This window comes from Odocoileus virginianus, unplaced genomic scaffold, assembly GCF_023699985.2.
Source record: "Odocoileus virginianus isolate 20LAN1187 ecotype Illinois unplaced genomic scaffold, Ovbor_1.2 Unplaced_Contig_22, whole genome shotgun sequence".
Classification (NCBI taxonomy): Eukaryota; Metazoa; Chordata; class Mammalia; order Artiodactyla; family Cervidae; genus Odocoileus; species Odocoileus virginianus.
Genome location: NW_027224339.1, coordinates 562,653 through 588,399, shown reverse-complemented (window position 1 = coordinate 588,399; position 25,747 = coordinate 562,653). Strand labels below are relative to the sequence as shown.

Sequence of the window (25,747 nt, the reverse complement as noted above, 5' to 3'; positions counted from 1 at the left end):
TGGGGTCCCTGTGGAAGGATGTATGTCCAGCTCTGCAGATGAGGGTGTGGCTATCTGCAGGTGTCTCTGTGGAATCCACTGGTTAAGCACTGTGTTGGAGAGTTGGTTTAAAACCGGCTTTTTCTAACTGTGGCTTTGGTCAAGTCGCAGGCTCTCTGAGTTTCAAGTGTCCCATGTATAGGACAGGAGTGATAAATATCTACTACCTCACGCTCTCTCTGTTGTGAGCATTGAGAGAGTGTATATGGTCAACATAATGTATGATGGCACAGTGCCTGGCACATTCTGAGAGCTCTAATGTTAGCAGGTATTATTTATTATCCTGAAGTTGAAGTTTCTGCACTATTTGGCCCCTGAGTACTTCATCTTGCCTCTCTGTCCATTTTTCCTTGGCCTCTGCCTGGAATTTGCCCTTCCTCTGTCCCAAGCCTCCAACTTTGTCTTTCAAGATGGGTAGAGGGTCTCCGTCTGAGAAGCCCTGTGTGACCCCATTTACATTCTCACCTTTATATACAGATATGTCTTTATTTCTTCTCCAGTAACTGTACCATCAAATTCTTGGGCAGGGCTATGATGCCTGACTTAACCTGTGTATCTCTTAGTATCTGCACCCCCTCTAGGGCCTTGTAGGCTTACAGTAGACCCCTAATAAATGTTGGATGAATAAGGGAGAGTACCTGTGTATATTTGCTTTTTGAATGTTTGTGTGTGTGAGAGACTGGTGAGTCCAAGCCTTTGTGCATCTCAGAGTGTCTCTCTAGTTGTGTGTGAGATGAGGGCTTGTTTCCAGGTGTGTCAGATGGGGACTGCGTGTGGGACTCAATCTCTGACAGTTTGTGTCTGTTTCTGAGACAAGTGCATGTCTGCGTGGGTCTGTCTGTGACAGTGCATCTGTGGTTTCTTTCCGATAGGGTGGATGAATGTCCGTTTGTATTACTGTGACAGATTCTGGGTAGCTATTTCTGGATAATTTCAGTGACAATGCTGCATGTCTGCTCTTGTGTGTGTGTGAGAGAGAGAGCGACTGACTGGGTGGATCCATGTCTGTTTTTGTGATACTGCCTATCTGTGGCTCTATCACATAAGTATATGTATGTCTTTGGAGCAGTGCATGTGTGTCTTGAGCGTCTGTGTGTCTTCCTGTGACAGACTCTGGGTCTCATTTCTGGAATAGTACTAGTCTTTCTGTGACACTGCATGTCTGATGGTACAAGTATCTTTGTGACAAGTTTTGGTGGTGGTTCTGACGGGACATTTCTGTGTCCTTGTCACATGGCAGTGTAGGTGTATGTGAATCTGTCTGGAGTGCCTTTCTGTAACTGCATCTCTGGTGTCATCCTGGGACATAACTCTGGCAGCATGCCTCCCTGACAGTGGATTTCAGTCTGTGACAGTACATATCTCTCTGTGTTTAGGACAAGCTCATGGGAATGTGTCTGGCAATATGTTTTTGTGTATTTCTCACATGGCACTTAACTGTGTGTGTGTCTTTGGAGTGCTTGTCTGTCTTCCTGCAGCATGAGGCCTGTTATTTCCAAATTTGTGGCTAAGGGCATTTTACCACCTCTGAGCTCTCGCAGTCCTTGTGTGTGTCTCGTCCAGAAACACATCCCAAGCCACCACCACCCTGGCTTGCTCCTACCTGCAAGAACCACCCCCCCCCCTCGCTATTCCAGATTCTGTACTTGCTGACTGGGCTCGTGGCCAGGTCTAGTCTATATTAAGGGCTCCACGGCAGTGGTGGTCAGGTTAGTCCTCCCTAACGGCTGAACAGGTTCTTCAAGGATCCCTGACTTTACTTCCCGGGCAGAGGACACCTGTCGCCTAGAGGGCTCTGAACCTGGTTTGAAGAGTACCCTTCGGAGACAGGGTCATGGATAACCACAGGCTGATTCTTAGAAGCCTTAGAAGGCCTGGCGTTATCTCTGCGCTAGTCTCGAGGCAGTGGCGGCCAACCAACTTCCTAGGAAAGGGGGCGGTGTATTTTTTTAAGTTTATATCTGCACATACAGACATAAAAACAATGCCGCACAACCAAAACAAACCCGGTTGCTGCGAAAGGGATTCCTAAAACCAGTTTCTTCTCTACACGCGCCCCCCTCGTGTGCATGCAGACCCCGCCCCCGCGGAAGACACGGGCATGTATTTGCATAAAGGGGTACTTGAAACGTTGAGGGTGGTATGCAAATAAGGGCTGGCTCCGATTGGCTGGGGTACAGCAGGTGCTGCGTCCGGATTGATCAAAGCCAAGTGGGCGGGGCCGTCGCCCCGGGCGACTCTCTCGGGAGGCTCGTGCCCTGTCTCAGTAGCGTCAGGGCTGGCGCGCGCAGCGAATCTTAACGTTGCGCTCTTTGCCGGCCCTTCTGGGCCACCAGTCTCCTTACCTTCCATCCTGGCGCCCCCTAGTCCAGGTTCCCCGGACTCACTGCCCCGGGCGTCCACACCCTGTGGGCTCAGCGGGCTCAATCTGCGCAGCTCCTCCTCCATGTTGACTAAGCCTCTGCAGGGGCTCGCGGTGGCCCCCATGACTCCTACGCCGCTGCCAGGTGAGAAAGGCTCCCCCTAGTGCAACCAGGCCAGGCGGGCTGCAGTGGTTGAGGGCCGCGCGGGGTGGGGGGGGGGTGGTGAGGGGGAAAGGGTCGCGGGTCGCGGCCAGCCTTTGCACGCCGCCACCCTGACTTCCTCGCCTCCGCCTGCGTAGGAGGCAAGGATCGGGAAGCGTTCGAGGCCGAGTACCAACTCGGCCCCCTCCTCGGTAAGGGGGGCTTTGGCACCGTCTTCGCAGGACATCGCGTCACAGACCGACTCCAGGTATCCACCACGAGGGTCTTGGGAGGGCCAGGTGTGTGTGTGGCGGCGGCGGGAGCCCCGGGGCCAGGATGCTAATTGACCATGGAATGAGCCTACAGTGTGTGAGTGGTAGGGTCATGAGGGCTGGGATCCGGTTGTTGAGGGTGTCCGAGTGCGCGCGCGCGGATGCGCGCACGCATGTGTGTGTGTTTAAGTCCAGGTGGGTATATGGGGGAAGGGAGAATTTTCAGGGCAAGAATTCTGGAGGTCCAGGGGAGTGAGACTGGGGAGTGGGGGGGTCATGAGGACTCTAGACCTTGGGATCTGGGAGAGGTGTATATATGTGGGGAAGGTGAGGACCTAGAGCTGAGATTTGGGGGGATTTTGGAGTCAGGTGGCCAGGGTGGAGTCGTGAGGTCCAGGACCTCGCTACAGGGTTGTGGTATCCTGGGGCTAGATAGGAAGATCAAGGGTTTAGGGTGTTAGGAAGTTCAGAACTCAGCACCTGGCGTGAGGGATCCTGAAGCCTGAGAAGGGAGAGCCCAGGGCCAAAGATGGTGGGAGAGGTGTACTTGGTTTTGGAGACTTGGAAGGGAGAAGCTTCAGCTCATTTAGGATTGTGGTGTGTGTGGGGGGCGGGGGGGCGGGGCTGGGACCAGAAAGACTAGGGTGAGGGTCCAGACTGGGAGATGTTGGGGGGTCATCTGCTGGCCCCCTCACCTCAGCCTGCTTCTTCAGGTGGCCATCAAAGTGATCCCCCGGAATCGCGTGCTGGGCTGGTCCCCCTTGGTGAGTATCTTTGGAGTCCTTTTTGACCTGGCGACGCCATCTCTGATGGTGGATTTCACCTTGCTCTGGTTTGTATGACTCCTTGGGCCCTGTAACGGTGAGAAGAACACTCCTACCAGTCCATGTTTACTCCCCTGTGGTGACATCCACACCTCCATACAGTTCTGACTCACCCCTGTTCCCCTAGAGCCCTGGATTCTCCCCTCCCACCCTCCTTTTTCATCCTCCTCCAAACATTGCCTCGGGGGCTGCCCGCAGGGCATGCTGGTGAGAAAAGAGGGGCAGAGGTCATTGGTTGCCATGGTGATGGTGGCTGCTTCTCTTCCACAGCTAGAGCTCTAACGGACAACTGGGCGGGTCTGGGCAAGTTGTAGGGGCTGGAGTGCCCCCTGGTGGGCTGTGGGGAAACTGCGCCTGTGCAGGCTGTGGGACTCAGAGGGAGAAGGCGCGCCTGCGCAGTAGCGGAATTTTTCAGCCCCGTGAGAAAACCTGTCTGCGACTGTGCGTATCAGTAGATTGGCCGGGAGAGGGCCCCACCTCGGACAGGAAGACTGCTTCTGGCAGCCCATGTGTCCCCGCAAAGCTTCTAGCATGGGGTGAATTTTGTGGCCAGTAACATGTATGCCTTTTATTGAGCACTGACGGTATGCCTCAGATTTTGTTTCGTCATAAAAGCTTACTATGTTCCAAGCTGCACTAAGTACTTGTATTCAACACAGTTCTAGGTGCTTGGTGACAGTGACAAAATATCACATGATGACACTATTGAGTTCTTGTTTATGCCAGTTCCTTTGCAATTAATTACTTTTAGCTATTTAACAAAAGTATTTTAGCACCTAGAATGTGCCAGGCACAGTTCTAGATACTTGGCAATATATTACATTTATTGAGCATTCTTTTTGGGCTGATCCTTTTCTGCTAATTGATTTCACCTATTTAACAACTATACCAGGCACTGTTTACTGAAACAGTTTGAGCTGTGTCAGTGAACAAAGCAGACAAACCATTACACAATAATAGTATTTATTGAGTGCTGTGTCAGATCCTATGCTATAAAATGCTTTTTATCTATTTAACAAACATTTATCAAGCACCTACTGTGTGTAAGGTGCTATTCTAGTTTCTTTGGAGACGTCAGTAGACAAAACAGATAAATTACTACAAAGTAGTGTTCATCAGTTGCTTCTGCTTTTGTTAGGAATCACTTTCATTTATTCTTCAAACATTTACTGAGGAAATTCCCTGGTGGTCCAGTGATTGACAGTCAGCACTTCCACTGCTACCGCTCAGATTCAGTGCCTGGTTGGGGAACTAGAATCCCAAAAGCCATAGGGTGTGGCCAAAAGAAAGAAAAATTTACTGAGCTCCTATTACATGCCAGATGTGCATAGACTTTGGTTTTTTAAATTTTTTTGGCTTATTTTTTTTTTTTTAATTATTAAGTTTCTTTTTATTGTTTTTTTTATTTTTGAATCATATAAGTATGCATGTGAATCATATAAGTATGCATGTTTAAAGTTAATAGTCAATTAATTCTACAAGCTTTACTACAAAAATGTGGTAGCTTCTTCTCTCCTGCAGCCCCATTTCCCCCTTTCATGCAGTCATTACTTTCACATCTTTTCACCAATTAAATGAAATTGGTCTATGGGTCTTTAAATAACACTTTTGTACTCTGCTACTTGATTGTTTTTTTTTTTTTTGGAGGCTAATTACTTTACATCATTACAGTAGTTTTTGCTATACATTGATATGAATTAGCCATGGATTTACATGTACTCCCCATCCCAGTCCCCCCTCCCACCTCCCTCTCCACCCGATCCCTCTGGGTCTTCCCAGTGCACCAGGCCCAAGCACTTGTCTCATGTACCCAACCTGAGCTGGTTATCCGTTTCACCCTAGATAATATACATGTTTCAATGCTGTTCTCTTGAAACATCCCACCCTCGCCTTCTCCCAGAGTCCACAAGTCTGTTCCATACATCTGAGTCTCTTTTTCTGTTTTGCATATAGGGTTATCGTTACCATCTTTCTAAAGTCCATATATATGTGTTAGTATACTGTAATGGTCTTTATCTTTCTGGCTTACTTCGCTCTGTATAATGGGCTTGGCTTATTTTTAAATGAATTTTTATTGAAGTTAGTTGATTCACAGCATGTTAGTTTCTGGTGTACAGCAAAGTGAATCAGTTATACATATATCCACTCTTTTTAAGATTCTTTTCCCATATAGGTCATTACAGAGTATTGAGTAGAGTTCCCTGTGCTATACAATAGGTCCTTATTAGTTATCTATTTTATATATAGTAGTGTGTATATGTCAATCCCAGTCTTCCAATTTGTCTCTCCCTCACCCCCCCACCATAGGCTTTGACTTGAATCAACTTCCCAATGGCTATATGAGTTTAATCCCTTAAGATGAGAGAACTGTGGGCCCAGGAAGGAAGAGGGTTGCTTAAGGCCACACAGTCAGGAGGCTGAGGACCTGTGATTTAAGTTCAGATCATAGATCTGAGAAGTCAGCCTCAAAGCTGCTAGCCTGACATCTGTGTTCTCTTTTCTCTCCCTGCTTCCCCCCACAGTCAGATTCAGTCGTATGCCCACTGGAAGTGGCACTGCTATGGAAGGTGGGTGCAGGCGGTGGGCACCCTGGTGTGATCCGCCTGCTTGACTGGTTTGAGACGCCAGAGGGCTTCATGCTGGTCCTTGAGCGGCCTCTGCCTGCCCAGGATCTCTTTGACTACATCACAGAGCAAGGCCCGCTGGGTGAAGGTCGAAGCCGCTGTCTCTTTGCCCAGGTAGTGGCAGCTGTTCGGCACTGCCACGCCCGTGGAGTTGTCCATCGTGACATCAAGGATGAGAACATCCTGATGGACCTCCGCCGGGGCTGTACCAAACTCATTGATTTTGGTTCTGGTGCCCTGCTTCATGATGAACCCTATACTGACTTTGATGGTAAGTAAGGCTTCCCTAAATCTCTGGAGGGAGTTTTCACCTTTTATCTTTTTGGCCTCTTGACTTTTGACCTCCAATGCTGGGGTGTTCTGTAACCCTTGATCTATAGTGTACCTTTATAATGTTTTTGGTTTTTAATATTAAGTACTTTCAAGTCTTGCCCTCTAATAAAGTCCATCCTCTGACAATGCCCTGGTCTTGTTCTGGGCTCTTATTCTGATGAGGGGATCCTATTATTACCCTGAGTAGTCTTTTTCTGGTAAGGAGGTCCAACTGTACTTTTTAAGTGCTTTTATTCCAATGAGCTTCTATTCTGGTGAGGGGACCATGCTTATGTAGTGAGTTCTCTTAATTATAGTGAAGGGACCATATTTCTGGAGAGGGTGGGGTGGGAGAAGGTCATTATCAGAAAATGGTCTAATCTGTGGTTTGCGTGCAGGGACAAGGGTGTACAGTCCCCCGGAGTGGATCTCTCGTCACCAGTACCACGCCCTGCCAGCCACTGTCTGGTCACTGGGTATCCTCCTCTATGACATGGTATGTGGGGACATTCCCTTTGAGAGAGACCAGGAGATTCTGGAGGCTGAACTCCACTTCCCTGCCCATGTCTCCCCAGGTGAGACTCACCCCCTTTAGCCCACCAGCCTTTATCCCTCCCAGGGACTGGTGCCCCCAACTCACTGCTAATCTCCTGTGTGCTTCTGATCTGCAGATTGTTGTGCCCTAATCCGCCGGTGCCTGGCCCCCAAACCCTCTGCCCGACCCTCACTGGAGGAGATCCTACTGGACCCCTGGATGCAGACACCAGCCGAGGATGCATCCCTCAACACTCCCAAAGAGGGTCCCACCCCTTTGGACTGGTCCCTACTGCCCTAGTGCTGGCTGGGGTTCCCATTAGTTGAAATAGTCATCCTGTGGCCATGCCACGGGGAAAGATGGTTATCTGTTGATCTGGTTTTACAGGTCTCTAAAAATCCAGTGTTAACTAGGGTCAGAGATTGGGGATCAGGGGTAAGAAGACATAACCCAAGTTTGCCCAGTTCCCATTCCAGTTCTTCTAAGGAGTCTTCTTTGTAGAATATATGCTCTTTTATTTTGGAGGGGCTCCTTCTTTGATTCTCGTTTTGCTAAGGTTGTTTATTTGGTTGAGGTTACTTGTATTCTGAACCCCCAGGACTCTTATTCTGATGAGTAGTAACCCCTACACTGGCACCTCCTGCTACTACTACACAAACTTAGTTTCAATGCTCTGATTTGGGCAAGGGTGCTTTCCTTCCAATACCCCAGTGGCTCTTATTTTAGCAAAGGGACCCTTTCCCCTAGCCCCGGGTCCCATAGTCAAGCTGCTTGCCTGCCTCAGCCCAGGGTTGTTTATTCTGGGGGAGGTAAGCCCTATTTTTGTCCCAGGGCTTTTTTTTTGGTGAGGGGACCCTACTCTGTTATCCCAAGTGCCCTTATTCTGGTGAGGAGAAACCCCACTTCATGGTTTGGGAGGGAATGGGAGATGGACACTACTAGAGTCCACTAGGTTGGGGTGGATGGTTTTTTGGGGGAATGGGGTGGGGGAAATAAGTCTTGTTTGTTTTCCTGGGGCCCCACCCTCCATCTTTTTCAGATTCTTGCTGCCTCCTTCTGAGCCAGGGTTGTCCAGTTGCTGAAATGTAAATACTTATTATTGGGGAAGGGGAGCTCCAACTGTTACCTTCCTCTTCCTTCTCCCCCTGCCTGGATTATTTAAAAAGCCATGTGTGGAAACCCACTATTTAATAAACGTTAATAGAATCAAAAGTGACTGGCCATTTGTAGATGCAGTGAGGCATTCGTGGAGCATCTACTGAATGCTGAACCAAGAGGGATATGGATTGGATCTCTCCTTTGTCTGCAGGAAGCCTCAGTCTTGTGCTACTATCATGAAGATCTTTTATGGGTTCCTTTAAGGAGGATCACTTTCCAGGTGGTGCTAGGGGTAAAGAACCTGCCTGCCAATGCAGGAGATGTAAGAGATGTGGGTTTGATCTCTGGGTTGGGAAGATCCCCTGGAGGAGGGCATGGCAATCCACTCCAGTATTCTTGCCTGGAGAATCCCATGGACAGAGGAACCTGGTGGGCTACAGTTCATAGGGTCACAAAGAGTTGGACGTGACTGAAGTGACTTAGCATGCAAGATGGACCACAAAGAAAAACTTGATTTTCCCCTCAACTCGTATGTAGCACCCAATATATGCAGAAGGGCTCCTCTGGAGATATTGTAGACATTGAAGACATCTGGAACACACTCTCAAGTCAATGGCCAGTTCAGAGGCAGAAAAAACCCCCTTCCCTCAACCCCAGGTGAGGAAATCCTTCTCCATGGGAGAAGAAAAGCCCTTTTTGGGCACTGGTGGGGGTGTGATGGAGGTTGAGCACTGATAGGAATCCTCCCAGCCCTTGTTTTCTAATAACATCCAAGGTATAGTCACCTGCTTTGCCCCAGCCTTTTCACCTCTCCCTTGTCTTCTTGCCTGCTCATCCCTCTAATCCTTAACTCTTGACTTAACTTGCCCTACCCTAATCTTGTCCTGACCTCAGCTGTACCCTCTCTTGCCATGCTTTCAAAAGATGCGTGCTGTGTGCTAAGTCGCTTCAGTCACGTCTGACTCTTTGCAACCCTATGGACTGTAGCCTGCCAGGCTCCTCTGTCCATGAGATTCTCCAGGCAAGAATACTGGAGTGGGTTGCCATGCTCTCCTCCAGGGGATCTTCCCGACCCAGGGACTGAACCCAAGTCTCAAGCTTCTTGCATTGGCAGGCACATTCTTGACCACGTGCCACCTGGGAAGCCCCTAGGGAATTACCTGGCGTCCAGTGGTTAGGGCTTGCTGCCTTCACTGCCTTGGCCAAGGTTCAGCCTCTGGTCGGGGAGCTAAGATCCTGGAAAGGCGTGGCCAAAAATAAAGCTAACCTGTAAGCCCCTCACCTCCTGGCTTACCTATCCCCTTCTCACTTATCCATTCTAAATGGTGACACAATTGTCTTCCCTTCTCAGTCTCAACTCCCCTTGTGCCTTTTCACTAGCACATCCTCAACTGCCCTGCTTGCTTATCTGCCAGACCATCACCTGCCCCTGACCCCTCTCACTTCCCTTCCAGAGGCCTGCGGTCTCTCCAGAGGGCGCAGGGTGAGGTGCGGGGGGGGGGGGGGGGGGGGCGGGGGGGGGGGGAGCTCGCCAGAAGAAGGGAAAAGAACTTCAGGACAACCGGGAAAGACCCAGGAGTTTTGATGCAGAAAGGGCGGTGCCATAAAGGGCGGTGGCAATAAAGATCCAAGTTAGGAGACAGAGAGCGGAGTCAATGAGACGAGGAGACAGAATGAGCTGGTGATATGGGAATACGAGGGCGGGATTAGTAACGGGAATGGGCCAAAGGTTCTGTAAAGACGGCGGGAAACTGAGCCGGCTATGTGCCCAGTCTCCGGATCCCGGTGGAATTTGGAAATTCTAAGGCCGCTTTTAAAACTAGCGGTCAGGACGGACGAGGAGAGCCAGTGTCGCGGTCGGCCTCTCGCTCGCCCCACCCTCACTGAGGAGGCCCGGAAGCGGAAATGACGAATGCGGAAGTGATCGGCTGTTGCCGAGGGGACGGGCCAGGCAGATGCCAACATGGCAGCTGTTGGGTCTGGTGGTTCCATCGCGACGGCCGGGCCAGGGGCTGTCTCCGCAGGGGCGTTGGAGCCTGGGGCCACGACTGCGGGTGAGACAGGTTGTGGCTGAACGGTCAGCGGCGCGCCGGAGGTCGGGATCTCTGGGGGATTAGAAATATTATTCACTAAGGCAAGAGGGAGCATCCCGTATGGACCGACCTATGTGTGTGTGGGGTAGAGGGGAGGAAGTGTGTTTTGGGGGCGGGGCAGAGACCATTCCTGGGAAGGTGTGGAGGTCCTTTCTGCAAATGGAGTGTAGAGACCATTCTGAGTTGGAGAAGGGTATTTCACTTTAAAGAGGCTAAGACCACTGAGACCATTCTCAGGGTGTGTGTTGGGGGGGTCCGTCCTTATACACGGGAGACACTTTTCTGAGAGCGGGAGAGTTTTTCCTCACAGAAGAGAGGGTAGTGGTTTCTTCCTTGTAAAGGGACAGGGGCTGTTGTGAGTTAGGGTGGGGCAGCTTCTCCCTTATAAGACTTAGTGCATTTTGAAGATAGGGATGTCCATTATATGGGGAGAAGAATGTTCTGGTGGTCCCTTCCTAATGGAGGTAGTTCATTGTATATTGCAGTGAACAGACAGTTTTCCTTCTATGGCGGAGAAAGGACATTCCGAGGGTGCCAGGCCCTTCCTTATAGCGAGAAGAATTGATTGTGAGTGAGTAGGACAAACGATAATTCCTTGGCTGGAGGTAGGGGTATGCGGTGGTGGAAGGATGATTGGTATAGGGAAATATTTCCTTATATTATTAAGGGACCCAGACCATTGTTAGTGGAGAAACCATTTACTCTATGGTGTTCAATCCTTTGGACAGTGGAAGAATAATTTCTTATATTTGTTAGACCATTCTGGGTCAGGGAGGAATCAGTCATCATAGGAGGGAGGGGTTGGAGAGCCCATTCTGAATGTGAGGGAATAGAATAATTTAGATAAAAGAAAGACAGTTCCTAAATCTTTGGCTTGTTCATCCATAAAGTGAGAATACTGATAGTTCCTTTGGAGATCAGAGCTGTGTAGGGGTCTGTTGAGGTGATCCATATAAATCCCTTATCCCAGTGATAGGCACCCAGTAACATTCAATAAATGTCAAGGAAGCAGTTGGTATTCTGCCCAGCGCAGGGTTGCTTCTCACCCAGGAGAGGAAGAGAGAGGGCTGAGGTGGGTGTCTAGGACCTGGCCCACCTATTTCCTGACACCTCAGCAAAGATTCCAGGTATAGGCTGGACAGGGTGAGGCCCACTTCTCGCATTTTGGCTCTTCCTGCCAGTGGCTGAAGCAGTGGAAGCTGGCATAGGGATCCGACCCGCATGGGTCAGAATAGGCAGGCAGAAGGAGGAAGTAGTGGTGGCTAGGAGGATCCTGCTTGATAAAGGAGAGGGGAGAGTGATGGTGTGGTTATGCCACAACAGCTTCTGATCCCTTCTTCCCCCTTGCTCCTTCCATTCCCCACAGCTCACCGGCGCCTCAAATACATATCCCTAGCCGTGCTGGTGGTCCAGAATGCTTCCCTCATCCTCAGCATCCGCTACGCCCGCACATTGCCTGGGGACCGCTTCTTTGCCACCACTGCTGTGGTCATGGCTGAAGTGCTCAAAGGTCTCACCTGCCTGCTGCTGCTCTTCGCACAGAAGAGGGGTATGAGCCAGGGAGAAGGGTCTCATTGGAGTCTGTGGAGGGTACTCTGTGTGTTTGTGTGTGTGTCTGAACCCACATGGAGGATTTGTTGGGGGAGTATTTCTGTGTCTATGAAAATTCCTGGCAACTGTGGAAGTGCAGCTTGGCTGCCTTGTACCTCCAGCTATGAGTAGCTGCATCCACATTTTTATACCCCTAGCTCCCCAGGAACTGGCCCATAAAACACTGAAGGAGGGAGATGGTCTGTCCCTATAAGGTAGCAGGTGACCCTTACATAATGGTTTATTGATTTCTCTTTAACTTTTCCTTATGGAGAATTTCAAATACAAAATCAGAGAAAATGAGGAAATAATAAAATAACTATGTCCTGTCACACAAATTCAACAATTATCATCTCATGGCCACTCTGCAATTAAATAGATAATCATCAGTAATTATCCACTCACTACAAATCTATGTGTCTGTTTACCTAACCCCCACCATGTTATATTGAAATATGTTCCACATGAAGAATTATTTTGAAATAAATTCCCTCTTACTATCTTGAGTAAATATTTTGGTACATTAAAAAAAATAACTGCAATATCTAGAAGTCATACATCAAAAATTTAATACTTTTTAAAGTTAACAAATAATCATATACCCAGTCAGTGTTCAAATTTGTAATGATTTCTCAAATATCATAAAAGTTTTAAAAACTTTGTTTGAATCAGGTTTATATAAAGTCAGTGCTTTGAAAAAAAAAATAAAGTCAGTACTTTGTAATTGGTTGGTGTCTTCTGGGTCTGCTATTTCTAGGTTTCCCTCTCAACTCTTTTTCTCTCTCTCTGCAGTTAATTTGTTGAAGAAACTAGGTCATTTGTCTTATAGACTTTGGGTAGCCTGAATTTTGCTGAGTGCCTCCCAGTGGTCACATTTCACATGTTCTTCTGTCCTGTGTGTTTCCTATAAGTTGTTGGATTTATTTACTAATTTAATCACTTCCCTAAAGGCCTTCTTCTTTAAAATGTTGCCCAATCATTTCTCTATAAAGGCCTCGAATGTGGCTCTGCCTTAGGTATTTACACTGAAAACATTCTCACCCATTCATTAGCTCCAGGACACTGGGAGGCAACAGTTTAGGTACTCACCTCCTGTGTTCTTGATTGATTCTGAGGTTTGAGTGAACACTATGTTAGACTCTGTTCTGGCTTGTGGAGGTAAACATGTTAGTGATGGAGACATACATCTTGCCCTCAGGGGGCTGGTATTTTAGACAGGGAGAAACAGCTACAGGTTAATCACAGGCTTTCATCTCTTATCTATGATTTCAGCCTGTCCCCCGCCCAATTTTTTTTTTTTTTTTTAGTTTTCTCATCTGGCATGAATGTGTCCATGAGTCACTGCAGGAATATGAATGTGCTTGATTATGGTGTGTAGTCCCACATGTGTGGTGTGTGTTATGTGAAATATATAGCATGTATATCATGTTACCTTTCTAATACTTGGACATTTTTGAACACCCAAATCCCTGGGTGCAGGGGATTTGGGTAAGGGGTTAGAGACCAATAATTACTCCTGGGACTTAATGCCATGAAGGGCAAGGACAGGGTTTTGTGAATGAACATCAGGAGTTCCTGCAATAACCATGTACAGTGGTTGTGGGGTTTTGCCTGAAGAAGGATACTCAGATGAGCCTTAAAAGATGAGCTGCAAAAAAGTGGGGTGAGATTTGTAAAGGTCTTCTTATATAGGAAAGTATTCTCATGAATTGACTGGAGCAGATCCCAGCCACACTTTCTGCTTCATAGTCAAGCCTGCATTCTTCCATTTGACAGGGGCAACTGCTTGATGTGTGGGAGGCCGACGGAAAGCAGCGCCTGCTCTCAGGCGACTGTCAGGCTAGGAAGGATCTAGGAAAAGTCTAAAAGCTCAGTCTCAAACAATCCCTCTTGGTAAACAGCCTTCCACCTACCCTCCTGGAGCATCTACTTCATAAGCTCCTAGTTAGTGATGATAGTTTCATTGCACACATTGCACTGAGGGCTTGCCCTGGGGCTTTGTGCCAGGGAGGTAGGCCCTAAGATGAGTGATGAAATATGGTCTGTGGTTCCCAGACTGAGTATCCAAAAGGCTTGCTGGAGACGTTGTACTGTAGAGAAACTGTGAGCACAGGCCTCATTCTAGCCCTCAGGAAGTCAGTGTAGTGGGGAGACACAGGACCAGGCCCACTCCTGTCCTTTAGAGGATCCCCATCTTTTGGTAGTCAGTGCTGAAAAGGGCTCTCTTCCCTCCATCTAGGTAACGTGAAGCACCTGGTTCTTTTCCTCCATGAGGCTGTCCTGGTGCAGTACATGGACACACTCAAGCTTGCAGTGCCCTCTCTCATCTATACCTTGCAGAATAACCTCCAGTATGTTGCCATCTCCAACCTGCCAGCTGCCACTTTCCAGGTGAGCCCAAAGCCCAGCATGGCCCAAGAAGAACTGGCTGGGGTGGGGATATAGGATGTTGGGGAGGAAGTACTGCAAAGTGCAGGGGCTGTGTCTCCTGTGGAATGGCCTTGGCTCTTCCTCAACCTCAGTTTCCTCATCTGTGAGAACTGGAAAGGGAAATGGTAATAGTAGCTACTCACTGGGATGCTGGAATGATTAAAAGAAATAATATCTCTGAAGAGCCCTTGGCTGGTGATGGATAAGCTTTAGGGTATTTACAGGTGGCCTCTTTAATTGGTTAAAGAGTCTGGATTCTGGCGCCAGGCTGCCTGGGTTCAAATCCCAGCACTGCTACTTTCCAGCTGTGTGATATTGGGCAAGTCACTTAAGCTCTCTCTCTCATCTTTAAATTGCACATTGCAATAGTACACTTCTTAGGTGAGGATTAAATGAATTCATATGAAGTGCTTAGACTCACACCTGGCACACACAGTAAGCTCTATGTAAATGTTTACTGATGTTAATTCATGATGGATACACTTATATCAATATGTATTTATCAAGACCTCCCTCATCTGGATGTTTACAATTCATTGGTTACCTGCTGTGTGAGCTACTTCAAATATGTCAGTTGTATTTACAGATGATTATGTCAGGGCTCAGATTAGGCAAGTGCTTCATCCCTTTTCACACATCTGGGACACGGGGTTGGGATGTGGACTTGGTTGTGGCCCGGGGCATCCTTGCACAGCCATCCTCCAATGTACTTTCTGGGAGGCACCTCAGAGCTGTGTAGTCGCATCCCAGTCAGTGGCCAGTGGCTGGATATCTTTGCTGTTTTTACGGTCATCTACTTACTCTAGCCTGTCCCTCCATTGTGCCTGGGGGCCCACAGTGGGTGCCATCCCCCATGTGCACATGTTGGGGGTCAGGATCAGCCCTCAGTGCCTCCCACATGCCACTCGCAGGTGACGTACCAGCTGAAGATCCTGACCACAGCACTGTTCTCCGTGCTCATGCTGAACCGCAGCCTCTCCCGGCTGCAGTGGGCCTCCCTGCTGCTCCTCTTCACTGGCGTCGCCATTGTCCAGGCACAGCAAGCTGGCAGTGGGGGTCCGCGGCCACTGGATCAGAACCCTGGGGTGGGCCTCGCAGCTGTGGTGGCTTCCTGTCTCTCCTCAGGCTTTGCAGGTGTCTACTTTGAGAAGATCCTCAAAGGCAGCTCAGGCTCCGTGTGGCTGCGCAATTTGCAGCTGGGCCTCTTCGGCACAGCCCTGGGCCTGGTGGGGCTCTGGTGGACTGAGGGCACCGCTGTAGCCCGCCGTGGCTTCTTTTTTGGGTATACACCTGCTGTCTGGGGCGTGGTGCTCAACCAGGCCTTTGGTGGGCTCCTGGTGGCTGTTGTCGTCAAGTATGCTGACAATATCCTCAAGGGCTTTGCCACCTCCTTGTCCATTGTGCTGTCCACTGTTGCCTCCATCCGCCTCTTTGGCTTCCATGTGGACCCGTTGTTTGCCCTGGGCGCGGGGCTGGTCATCGGTGCCGTCTACCTCTACAGCCTGCCCCGAGGTGCAGCCAAAGCCATAGCTTCTGCCTCTGCCCCCACCTCCGGGCCCTGCACTCACCAGCAGCCTCCCGGGCAGCCACCGCCACCACAGCTGTCTTCCCACCATGGAGACCTCAGCACGGAGCCCTTTCTGCCAAAGTCAGTGCTGGTGAAGTGAGGGCTGGTGGCAGCGAGGGGGGGAGACAGGGAGGGACTCTGGGTGGAGGGTGTTGGGCATCTGCAGGATTCAAGTTGCCACTGGGGCCTGGCTCCTCTGGGGTTGGAAGGGTCTTTTCTTCCAGGTCACTGAAATTTCCGGAAGGGTGTGGGACTAGGGCAGGGCATCACATGAACCCCTCTGTGTAGCCAGGGGTTTTTAGAGCTGCCTCCTCTGCCCCAGTCTAACCCCTCAGCCAGAGGTGTCCTGTCTCTTAAGCCTGGGAGATTCCCAGCAATCCCTCCACCTGTGTAGGGACAAACTGGACAAAAATTCTTCAGCTCTTTAGTAGTGACTGATGCCTACCTGTGGGGTTCTGATTCCCAGAGCTCGAGGCCTTCTCTCCTCCCTGGCAACTACACTGGATCATGTTAGCAACTCAGTCTTTTTGTGGCCTTGGGGCAGCTTCCCTGACACAGGGACTTGAAAAAGGGCCTTTTATGAGCACCTAGGGAGAGAGGAAGGGGGATGAGAGCTGAGATTTTTGCATCAGCCCACTCAGGGGGAGGGTGCAGTAGGAGCCATTGGTTTGTAAGTGGTTTGGGGGTTTGTGGTGTAATCAGATGAATGATCCAGGGTGTGGGAAAAAAAGAAGGGAGGTCCTTGAAGTGGCCTAGTCTCATGGAATCTAAGACACTGTAAGTTGCTGAATACAGGATTATTTTCTGAGATATCTGGAGAGGAAAATAAAGTTGCCAACCACACTTGTGATATACCACTGGCTGTATGAGGCACCCTTACTTCATGTGGAAGGGTGTCTTTAAATTGCTGACATGTGGAAACTGCCCCCTACACTCCACTCCCCAAAGCTTATTAACCCCTTAACTGTCTCCCAGCATGTGTGGGGAGTATGTGTGTGCATCTGTTTGTGAGTGCGTGTGTGTGCTTGCACATGAAAGATGCCTGGGCTGTCTTTGCTATATGTACATAGGGCCATTGGATCTTTATTGTTGATTAATTTGTTCTGATTTTTTGGTTTGTTTTTTAAGGGACTGTCATGAACAAATGTCAGGATACCCAATGCCAAATAAAGATATTGTATTTATTTAGTCCATGTGTAGCTTTCTGACCCAGGGGACCTGCTCTCTCCGCGTGGGCTGTTACTAACCTTGGACTACCAGCCTCACTAGTCACCCTCGCTTGCTCAGGATGCCCACCTGCCAGCCCACCCCAGCTCTCTTGTGTTTTTCTTTCCTTCCCGTTCCCACCACAGGTTGCTCACCAAGGTGAAGGGCTCCTAGCCGCTGGGACTGAAGACGCTGGCCTGGCCTCACTCTCCCTTGTTGCCCTGGCCCAGCCAGGACCAAACTTTCTGATCAGTATTAGTGGTGGGGAGAGGTAGACACTGAATCCCCTGTCCCCACCACCCCCTCCCATGCAGGGCTGACATGACTAAATGAGGGCCCAGACAGGACCCAACCACCTCAGCCTCCAGCCCCTACCACCCCCATGTCCCTGCTATCCCTACAGTATTTCTTAGGTGAGTTTTTGTAAATAAAACATGCTTTGCATCTTGCTGGTTTGGGTTGGGAAGTCTCAAAAGTGTGAGAGGGAGAAGGAAGCACTCAGGTCTCATCGGCATGAGCCACTGAAAAGCTTTTATTAAAAACCCCGGGGGGTGTGGTGGGGGGAAGTTCAGTCCTGCTGCTTGGTTCGGGAGGCCTCGGCATTGGCCCGAAGAACCGCTCCTGGGGAGGGGTAAGGGCGCTGCTGGAAGAGGGGCCCGGCTGCTGTCGTGTCTGCACCTGTCTTGGCCTCATTCCGCTTGGGGAGTCCCGTTGATCATGTGCCCCTGGGGAGTGACAGAGGGTCAGGGGTGGAAACATCTATATATGTGTAATATGTCAGGCACCCTCGCCCCCAACAAAGGGGGCATGGAGATAGTGATGATAGAGATGAAGGGGGAAAGGAGATAGTGAGGAAGAAAGGAATGATCAGTGGTGCAGTGAGTCAAGGAAAAAGAAAGGGGTCTTGGATGGTTGCTTACCGAGGTGCATCTGAGTATGAGCTGGGGTCCATGGGGTCTAATTCTTCATCCTTCCGGCTTGCTGCTGTGGAAGTACGTAGCAGAGTGAGGTCTTCCACAGGGGCACAAGGAGTCCCGTGTCACCGAGCTCTTCCATCCCCAGAAGTGGAGCCTGTGGTTGCCAGGCCCCAGGCTCTGGCACTCACGAGAAGCCAAGTGAGGGTTTCCTTACACTGTGGGCTCCTGGTGCCTCCCCGCCCCACCTCACCCCAGCTTACCCTTCTTGCTCTTGGGGTAGGGAGCCAGCTCCTCCCGGCGATGGTGGCGCCGTTCTTCGCTCTCTTCTCGGTCGGCCTTGTCATACCCGCGGTCCCGGTCCCGCGCTCTCTCTGTCTACCTTGTCATAACCACGGTCCCGGTCCCTGTCAGACTTCTCATGGTTCCGCTCTGACTTCTCATGGCTGCGGTCTGACTTCTCATGACCTCGGTCCGATTTCTCGTGGCCACGGTCTGATTTCTCATGGCCCCGATCTAGCTTCTCCTCAGCATCTGGGGACACGAAAGCCTTGTGATCCTCCTCCCACCTCGGAACTCAGCAGCCTCGGCCTCCAACAGCCTCCCCTGCCTGGGCTGGGCCTTCTGGTCTTATCCGCCCCTCCTTGATCCACTAGAAGGCCCTGAGGCACCCTTGGATCTGCCAACTCACCTGCATTACTGCTCCTGAGCTTCTTGGCGGATCTGGTAACAACAGAGTTGGGGGCGTGTGGGGAAAGCCAGGACACAAGATCTGTGTCCACATTCCAGTAGTAAGGAAGTCCGCTGTGAGGCAATGGAGGGTGGGGAAGAGAGGGAAGGAATGTCATAGATCTCTCCTTGTAGCCTTAACCCGTCTCCCCCCAATCTCTGCCTATACCTGCCCCATTCCAGGACCCCACAGGGAAGAGCCCCGCCTCCAGATCTCTTCCCCAGTGGCCCCCATTTACCCCTACCCAGGGGTAGCACAGGAAGGGTGAAGTCAGAAGTTAGCTCTTCCTCCTCACCCCCATGTCGTCAGGCTCACCAGGAAGGGTCAAACACCTTGCACCAGCTTGGTGGCAGGCCCTCCAACCGGGTGGCCTCATAGTCCACAGGATCGTCGTCATAGTCCTCAGCAATGATCTCTTCCTCTGGTTCTGGCAGGACAAGGAAGGGAAGAGGACAGCAATAAGGACCAGGGAGATTCCCATCCTGCAATCAGGGCCTGGAGAGACACACTCACATTCACATGGGCTATATGTGTGTGTGCGCACCAGGTCTCACATGCCAGAGCAAATACTGCTCATGTTCCAAATCCAAGTATCAGAATATCAGGATTTACCAAAAAATTTACTCAAATCTGTTCTGTTTACAGGTACTGCTACCCAAACTTATCTGGTTTCAGACTTTAGATACATTTTTATTTTTATTTTTTTTAGATATATTTTTAAAAAAAGGATCCATATTTATTCAGCTTCTGAGTTCAAATAGTATGTGACACTATACTATGCAAATTTGGATAAAATGAGTTTCAACAGCAAGGGGTTTACCTAAAAATATGTCCAAATCTATTCAGCTTCCAAGGCTGGCAAATATGGGGTTTCTGACTCCTATATATTGACTAGCAAGTTTGGACAGGAAGGGATTTATCCAAATACTTCTCTGAATCTGTTAAGTTCCTGATGCCTGCAATAGTTGTCAGCTACTATCAACAGCATAAAGAATGGTGTATGAGTACTTGGACCTCAGTAGTCCTATCACAGATTTCACCCATGGATATAGTTAACAATGAAATTTATATGTCAGCAACAGCATAGTGCCTGTCACACAATAGGCCCCAAATTGATGTCAGCTACAATCATTAGTATTGTTAGTAAGATACATACAGTTAGTACAGGGCCTGGTAGCAAACAGCCTTAAAATAAATATCATATCAATATAATTATCAGTATTATTAATAACCAAAGATCTTTGTTTGGCACACAACAGGCTTGTAATAGATGTCACTTATCAATAAAGTGAAAATAAGATGAGTTTTCTAGTACCTGGCACACCTTAGCCCAAAACAGATGCCAGCTTTTACTATTATTGACAAATAAGGTATAAATACTAGCAACAGCAGCACAGTAGGCCTAAATGACAGATCCTATCATTACTTTATATACTGTTAACCACATGTGTATGATAAGCACTTAAGTAGACTCAAAATACATGTCAACTATTTACATGGTGAACAATAAGATATGGACAACGCACACAGTGCCTAGTTCCACAGCAGATCTGAAATGTCATCTACTAGTATGGTACACAACAAAGTATCAGCACCCTGCCGCCATGCTTGGCCCACAGGAAGCTGCCATAGGTGTCAGCTTACTATTGCTATCCTTATTACACTTCCAGGAATTAACTGATGGGTTAAACTTTGGCTACAGAAGACCCCAAAATACGCATCAACTGTCAGTATTAAGGACGAAATGTCTATTCCCCCCCCCCCCAAAAAGAAATGTCTATTCCCCACCCCACCTCCCCTCCTCCTCATAGGACAGGAATAGGGGTCAGTAATACGTATTGTTAACAAGGAAATGCCCGCCGCCCCACTGCTTGGTGCACAATAGGCCCATGCTAGATATCAAGTGGCAGTATCCACAACAAAGTGCCTGTCAAGCCCGGCACATGGTAGGCCTCTCTTAGTTCTCTCACCAGGCTCCAAATGTTTGAGGATGCCTCTCTTGGCCAAGCGGGTCTGCAACGCAACGGGCAGCGGCATAGCGGATGGCAGACAGGCCTAGGGAAGGACAGACTGAAAAATAGCTCAGATGAGGGATGAATCTGGTTACAAGAGTAACCAAGTGCCTCCCCGCAGCATGTACTCAATCTGGACCCCCACCTACCCATCTACACTAGAAGGGAGACAGACCCTACCCGCTGAAAGGTGGAAGGGGTTGTAAATAGCAATATCACCAACACTCTCACCAACTCTGCTCTCCCAGGCCAGTGGCTCCAGCACCGGGTTCCCGTCCTAGGCCCAGGCTCAAGGCCCAGGCTCCTACCATCGCCCAAGGGGCCAAGCGTGGCTCCCCCGCAACCCAAAATGGTTTCACCCAACATCCCCCAAAGACTGCTGGGTGGGAGGAACCAAAGCGCTGGGATGGGGGAGCACAGTGTAACACTTCCTCCAGCTTCAAAAAATGCACCCACCCCAACATTACCAATGTAGTCACGCAAGTAGTGGACGACTGTCCAACTGGCCACCTCTCTCTCGTCGTCTCTATGAGCGCCAGGACCACACGACTCTCTTTTCCCAAAGCACAGAATGAGTTTCTCTCTCCCTGAGCTTAGAGGTAACTGGGCGATGCTCACGTAGTGAAAAGTGACGCAAACCTACCTACCCAATGAGAGTGCGCTTTGGTCTGAAGTCTGGCGAAACAACAGAACCGCTGCCCTGGGATAGGTGGAAAGCTCAAGCGCCTGTATACGTTTCCAGTGGGGGTGTGGCCCGGCAGGGGTTTAGCGATACTGCGCGGCCGGACGCCGGCGCCATGGAGGAGTATGCTCGGGAACCTTGGTACAGCGAGGGGCATAGGTGTCGGGACTGTTGCCGCGGCGCCACGGCCAGGGGTGGGAGGCGGCTGGGGGAAGGCGCGGGCCACACAGCGCCACGTCTCAGACTCGGAAGACATTTAGACTTTGTTGTCTTCTGCTCCTCTCCACTTGGTTTCTCTTACTCGGGCTCCGTTAAAAGGGGCCACAATTGTGTGCCTGCAGGAGAAGGTGCGGTGCAGGACGGACCACTCCATGTTTCCCTTGATTCCGTACCTCCCAGTCCCTCTGTCAAAGACACGCTGGTCGAATCCATTCCAGCCAGGGGGTGGTGCGGTCTTGAGCGGAAATCCTCTGGAAAAACGCATGGTTTTTCCCAGGTCGCTTTGGTTAATGGTGGCAGGGCCTGGATGAGCCTCCAGGCCACGACCATGATTGTGGTCATGGAGGGGTGCTGGGTCCTCCGCACGGTATGCGCTTGATTTTTCTCTGTTGTGCGAGGGTGAGAAGGGAAGAGGGCGTGGCTTTGTTGGACGTGCTCATTGTAGGAAAAAGGGGTGCGATCCCATTCTGCTTTAGCAACAGTGCCAACAACACCTGTAGCTTAATTCCTTGCCTCTCATCAGTTCATTTAATCTTCGATAGTAGTCAAGGAGTTGGTTGATTCCTTGGTTGGCTGTGAAGGGGAGGAGCGGACAGGGCCAAGACTGATGTTTTCCCCTCTTCGCATTATTTTTTGCTTAAATGAGGGGGGAAATAATCCCAGTATTATCTGAAGTGCTAGTTCTCATTTGGGTGACGTATTGCTCCCAGTTGGAAAGAGATCTTGTGACTTGGCATGAGGGAGTGCTCTCATTAACCTCATCCTCCCCTTCCCGCTTGCAGCCCATGGCGAATTGTGGATGATTGCGGTGGAGCCTTCACTATGGGTGTTATCGGCGGTGGAGTCTTCCAGGCCATTAAGGGCTTCCGCAATGCCCCTGTCGTGAGTCCTAGCCTTCCCTGGGTGCTGCTGAGGTCCTGCCCTGACCACGTGGGATACTGTTCTGAAACTGCTTGGAACTGCCAGTCACGTGCACTTATTCATTCTGGTGTCTGCTTACCTACTGTGTGCCAGGCCTAGCTCCAGGATGGGAATTTGGGGGAACTGCAAACATGACCTCTGACCCTCACCCTGCTGGAGCTCTTCGGAAATGCTGTGCTGTCAAAAGGGTCATAAAACCAAAACCTAATTGTGTGCAAAATCAGTCAGATTTTACCAAGAGTCAGATTCTGGGTGGGAAGCCTGGGAAAAGGGAAGTGACAGTTTAACTGGCAGGAGGAGGACAGCCTTAAAGTTGAGCAAATGCTTTTAATGTAACATAATCAATTCTGTCTGTCTGACAACACTCCCCTTTTCCCATCTTGAGAGATTTCATCAAATGTCATGACTTTAAATGCCATCCACTTGCCAAGATCTCTGCAATTTCTCTATCTAGCTCTGTACCTCCTCTCAACTCCTGGCACTCTCTTTCCTGAATCTTTGTCCAGGTTTCTCCCTCTCATCCTCAAGGTCTCAGAACAAATGCCCCCTTCCTTTAAGAGGCCTTTCCTGTCCTCTCAGCCACTGTCATAGCTCTTTATCTTGTTTTTTCTAGGGTCCTGAAGCTGCCTGAAGCTATCTTGTTTATCTGTATCCTTATTCAGGATCTGTCTCTCCCACTTTAATGTGAGCTCTGAGAGGGTAGGGGCCAGGTATACCTTGTTCACTGCTGTATCCCTGCATATACCATGGCACCTGGCACATCGGTGCTAAGTACTGAATGAATGAGTAACTTCCTATCATAGCTCTGGGAGCACTTGTAGTGGGCCCTAGTTCTTGGCCACTTCTCCACATCTCTACCCTTGAGGCTCTTAACAGGTTTCCTGCCTCCATTCCTCTCTTAAAAACTAGAAACCTTATCTGCCAGTGTCCTGAACCCTGCTCTGACTCCCTTTCTCCTCACTTTCCCTCAGGGAATTCGGCACCGATTGAGAGGCAGTGTCAATGCTGTAAGGATCAGAGCCCCCCAGATTGGAGGTGAGAGGTTTGGGGAGACAGGTGTGATAACAGAGTTGGGGATGCTTGCTCCTTGGAGTCTTAGACTGCAAGTTGAGGGTCCAGATTCTAGCCCCAACTCTGCCTGGGGCTTCCTGGGGGGAGTGATATTTCTCAGCCGTTTCGTACGGGTGAGCTCTGGAGTTTAAATCCAGGCCCTGGCTCTTGCCTGATGTCTGTATGACCTTGGGCTAGTGGCTGAACCTCTCTTAACCTCACCTGTAGCATGGGAATGATAAAAGCAGTAACCACCTCAATCAGTTTTGTAGTTTATGTAACTTACATAGTACTTACTATGTGCTGGTTGCTTGCTAAGCACTTTGACAATATTAACTAATATAAATTTTCAGAAGTCAAGTAACATGCAGTGTGTAGATCAGGTCATGGCACATGGTAAGACTTCTGTAAATATTTTAACTATCATTGTTAACTGGCTCTCCTCACCCATTTCCTTCTCTCCGAAACCCAGGTCAGATTCCAATTCTATGTGGTAGTCAGGATGGTCAGAGTTGCTCTGTTAAAAGCCGTATAGACAGGAGTTCCCTGTTGGCCTAGTGGTTAAGATTCTGGGTTTTCATTGTTGTGACCTGGGTTCAGTCCCAGGTTGGGGAACTGAGATCTTGAAGGTCCCATGACAGGACCATAAAAAGCCACGTTGAAGCAGACAAATCTGCTTGTAACCATGTATCCGCTCCCTATGAAGGTGAAGGGAGTGCTGATGGGGATTATAAAGAGTTTGAAGGAGCTACCACAGGGACAGATGGAGATTGTCCTCTTGGAGTTTGCCATCTGTCTCTATGTCTGGTTATTCTCCTCAGTCTTTGCCACAGTATTCAGGCCCTGGGAGTCCCTGAGCCATGGTTTCTCAGCACTCCCCATGGACACTGATTAGGCTTTGGTTCCCCCACAGGTAGCTTCGCTGTGTGGGGGGGCCTGTTTTCCACCATCGACTGTGGTCTGGTGCGGCTTCGGGGCAAGGAAGATCCCTGGAACTCCATCACCAGTGGTGCACTGACTGGGGCTGTGCTGGCTGCCCGCAGTGAGTACCCCAACCCCAGGCCCCAGCCTCTTCCACCCTGCTCTGCCTGTTCTCACAGCTCTCCACCCCCCCGCCCCCTTCTTTCTCCAGGTGGCCCATTGGCCATGGTGGGCTCGGCAATGATGGGGGGCATCCTGTTGGCCCTCATCGAGGGTGTTGGCATCCTTCTCACTCGCTATACTGCCCAGCAGTTCCGCAATGGTGAGTACCCAGTGAAGCTGGTCAGGGAAAGGTGGGAAACGCTCTGTCTTGTCTACTCCACTCACGTTTACCTGTTTATCTCCTCTCCAGCACCCCCGTTCCTGGAGGACCCTGGCCAGCTGTCCCCTAAGGAGGGTACCCCGGGCCCAGGCTACCCCAGCTATCAGCAGTACCACTGAGGAAGTGACCGCCTATCACCGCCACTGTGGGAGCTCCTCCTCGGTCCCCTCCCCGATGATCTACCTCGAAGGGAGGGCTGGCTCCCAGTTGGCCTATGGGACCCTTGAGAGGGCCTCTATCTGTTCTCTTATCCCAGGTTGGGGGTGGGGCACCCCAGCTGCCCTGATGGATGGGTCCCTTTTCTCTCAGGGCACCCCAACCCCCACTCACATATGTAACACGCTGTCACCCCAATCCCTTTGCATGGCGCTCTGATGAGTATTTAAAGCCAGTTTTGAAAATGCTTGTGTATGTACTCCTTAAGCCACCCCTAGGAGTTGCTCCCTAGGACAAGGGGCAGAGCCCTCTTCAGGGATGTGGGAACCATCACATTTGGAGTCACACAGAGAGTTGTCTCTAATAAAGGTTTGTGGATGAGTGAGTAGGAGGGGGTCTATGAATCAAGATGGGAATAGTATATGAATAAGGATGTGCGGGGGCCAAGTGGTGAATCACAAGCAGACAGAAGAGGAACGGGCTTAGAAAAGGAGTGAGCACAGGTTGCTGGGGTGGAGGGGGTGGTTCAGCATGTGGTACCTCTGAGCCCTCTCCTCTGTGTCCCTATTGCCAAGGCTGAGAAATCTGACCTGACAATGAACAGTCTGCCTAGATAGCAGTCCCCACATTTGTGAAGATAATTCCCCCCTCCATGTGGCTTCATCA

General features: G+C 49.9%; 4 protein-coding genes across 10 annotated transcripts; 3 read left to right on the top strand and 1 right to left on the bottom strand.

Annotated features, from left to right (window-relative positions):
• The first annotated feature begins 2,240 nt into the window (after window positions 1-2,240).
• PIM2 (Pim-2 proto-oncogene, serine/threonine kinase) lies at window positions 2,241-8,322 on the top strand. Its single transcript, XM_020876690.2, has 6 exons — window positions 2,241-2,546; window positions 2,702-2,811; window positions 3,529-3,579; window positions 6,162-6,534; window positions 6,974-7,150; window positions 7,247-8,322. The coding sequence occupies exons 1-6, from the start codon at window positions 2,486-2,488 to the stop codon at window positions 7,408-7,410; spliced, it is 936 nt and encodes a 311-aa protein (XP_020732349.1). The 5' UTR covers window positions 2,241-2,485; the 3' UTR covers window positions 7,411-8,322.
• Window positions 8,323-10,124: 1,802 nt separating this feature from the next.
• On the top strand, window positions 10,125-17,543 carry SLC35A2 (solute carrier family 35 member A2). Of its 7 annotated transcripts, XM_020876703.2 has the most exons (6): window positions 10,174-10,262; window positions 10,787-10,868; window positions 11,668-11,850; window positions 14,131-14,282; window positions 15,233-15,969; window positions 17,241-17,359. In XM_020876703.2, exons 2-6 carry the CDS (start codon window positions 10,808-10,810, stop codon window positions 17,266-17,268), a joined length of 1,161 nt encoding a protein of 386 aa, XP_020732362.1. In that variant the 5' UTR covers window positions 10,174-10,262; window positions 10,787-10,807; the 3' UTR covers window positions 17,269-17,359. The 7 variants fall into 7 exon arrangements, with proteins under 7 accessions (XP_020732364.1, XP_070320377.1, XP_070320378.1 ...); XM_020876705.2 differs by lacking the exon at window positions 10,787-10,868 and having other exon boundaries at window positions 10,125-10,262; window positions 15,823-15,969; window positions 17,241-17,543; XM_020876702.2 differs by lacking the exon at window positions 10,787-10,868 and having other exon boundaries at window positions 10,126-10,262.
• Window positions 17,544-17,599: 56 nt separating this feature from the next.
• PQBP1 (polyglutamine binding protein 1) lies at window positions 17,600-20,793 on the bottom strand. Its single transcript, XM_020876716.2, is given in 7 exon segments — window positions 17,600-17,819; window positions 18,015-18,078; window positions 18,272-18,375; window positions 18,377-18,542; window positions 18,700-18,812; window positions 19,054-19,165; window positions 20,709-20,793. Coding segments are annotated over 7 exon segments (783 nt in total). The 5' UTR covers window positions 20,776-20,793; the 3' UTR covers window positions 17,600-17,662.
• A 671-nt stretch (window positions 20,794-21,464) lies between these two features.
• On the top strand, window positions 21,465-25,466 carry TIMM17B (translocase of inner mitochondrial membrane 17B). The gene is made up of 6 exons (XM_020876717.2): window positions 21,465-21,573; window positions 22,434-22,533; window positions 23,544-23,607; window positions 24,536-24,664; window positions 24,755-24,865; window positions 24,956-25,466. Exons 1-6 carry the CDS (start codon window positions 21,548-21,550, stop codon window positions 25,042-25,044), a joined length of 519 nt encoding a protein of 172 aa, XP_020732376.1. The 5' UTR covers window positions 21,465-21,547; the 3' UTR covers window positions 25,045-25,466.
• Window positions 25,467-25,747: the final 281 nt, after the last annotated feature.